Source organism: Octodon degus, unplaced genomic scaffold (assembly GCF_000260255.1).
Source record: "Octodon degus isolate 3935 unplaced genomic scaffold, OctDeg1.0 scaffold00065, whole genome shotgun sequence".
Classification (NCBI taxonomy): domain Eukaryota; kingdom Metazoa; phylum Chordata; class Mammalia; order Rodentia; family Octodontidae; genus Octodon; species Octodon degus.
Genome location: NW_004524641.1, coordinates 8,777,252 through 8,778,189, shown reverse-complemented (window position 1 = coordinate 8,778,189; position 938 = coordinate 8,777,252). Strand labels below are relative to the sequence as shown.

At 40.5% G+C, this 938-nt stretch overlaps 1 protein-coding gene across 1 annotated transcript in view; it reads left to right on the top strand.

Annotated features, from left to right (window-relative positions):
• Positions 1–938, top strand: part of LOC101564987 (cytochrome b reductase 1) — a 33,968-nt gene that overhangs the window by 17,140 nt on the left and 15,890 nt on the right. The window contains exon 2 of the mRNA XM_004634762.2: positions 16–224. Coding sequence (XP_004634819.1) covers positions 16–224 — 209 coding nt within the window. The remainder of the gene's footprint in view (positions 1–15; positions 225–938) is intronic.

The following is a 938-nucleotide window of genomic DNA, read 5'->3' as shown; positions in this document are numbered from 1 at the left end:
ATTCTGTCTTCACAGCCATCATCGTGTACAGACTCCCATGGACCTGGAAATGCAGCAAGCTTCTGATGAAGTCCATCCACGCGGGGCTAAACACCGTGGCTGCCATCCTCGCCATCATCGCCCTGGTGGCTGTTTTTGAGAACCGCAGAGCCCTGAACCTCCCCAACATGTACAGTCTGCACAGCTGGATCGGCGTGACAGCGGTCGCCCTCTATGTCTTACAGGTGAACGTCTTAGCATGTTTATACAATATAAAAAGTGAAGCCATTTTGGTGCTGTCAAGGTTTTCTAAGCATTCTTTGTATTTGCTGCTAATAGAAGCCTTTTCTGCTACGTGGACGCTGGAACTGCTGAGTGGATGGTTTGTGAGTTTGAGCATGAGATTTAAAAGCCTGACATCTATAAGTAAGGAAATTGTCATCTGCTAACATCTGGACGGAACTTGCTCAGACTTCAGGGCCTGTGTGCTAACTTTAGGTTCTATTAGCATATGCCATAGCTGTACATAGTTCTCCCACTCTCTGCCACTTTTCTAGGTTTACTTTTATAAATGAAGAGATTATAATTTTTTGCTAGAGTACAAAGGCTCAGTGATTATTTCCACATTATCTGCCTTTTTCTTTTTAAAGGCACATACCCTGAAAGCACTTTATTTAAACCTGATTTTGTAGAGTGCAATGGGCAGGTAGCTATCCTAGCTCACTATAGTAAAAGTTAATGAAAGTGTTTTGGATCTAAACAACTTCAATGAAAACTCTTGGTTAACAATCCGGATTCACTTCCCTTCCATAGTACAGTGTATACTCAGCCTTATCCTAATATTTGTGGCCTCTTTCAAAAACAGAACCTCTTAGCAGGCAGTGGTTATTTTTCTTCTTCTGAAAAAAGTTCCTAAATCTTAATCTTATTGAATTTTTATTAAATAAAAGTTAATATTT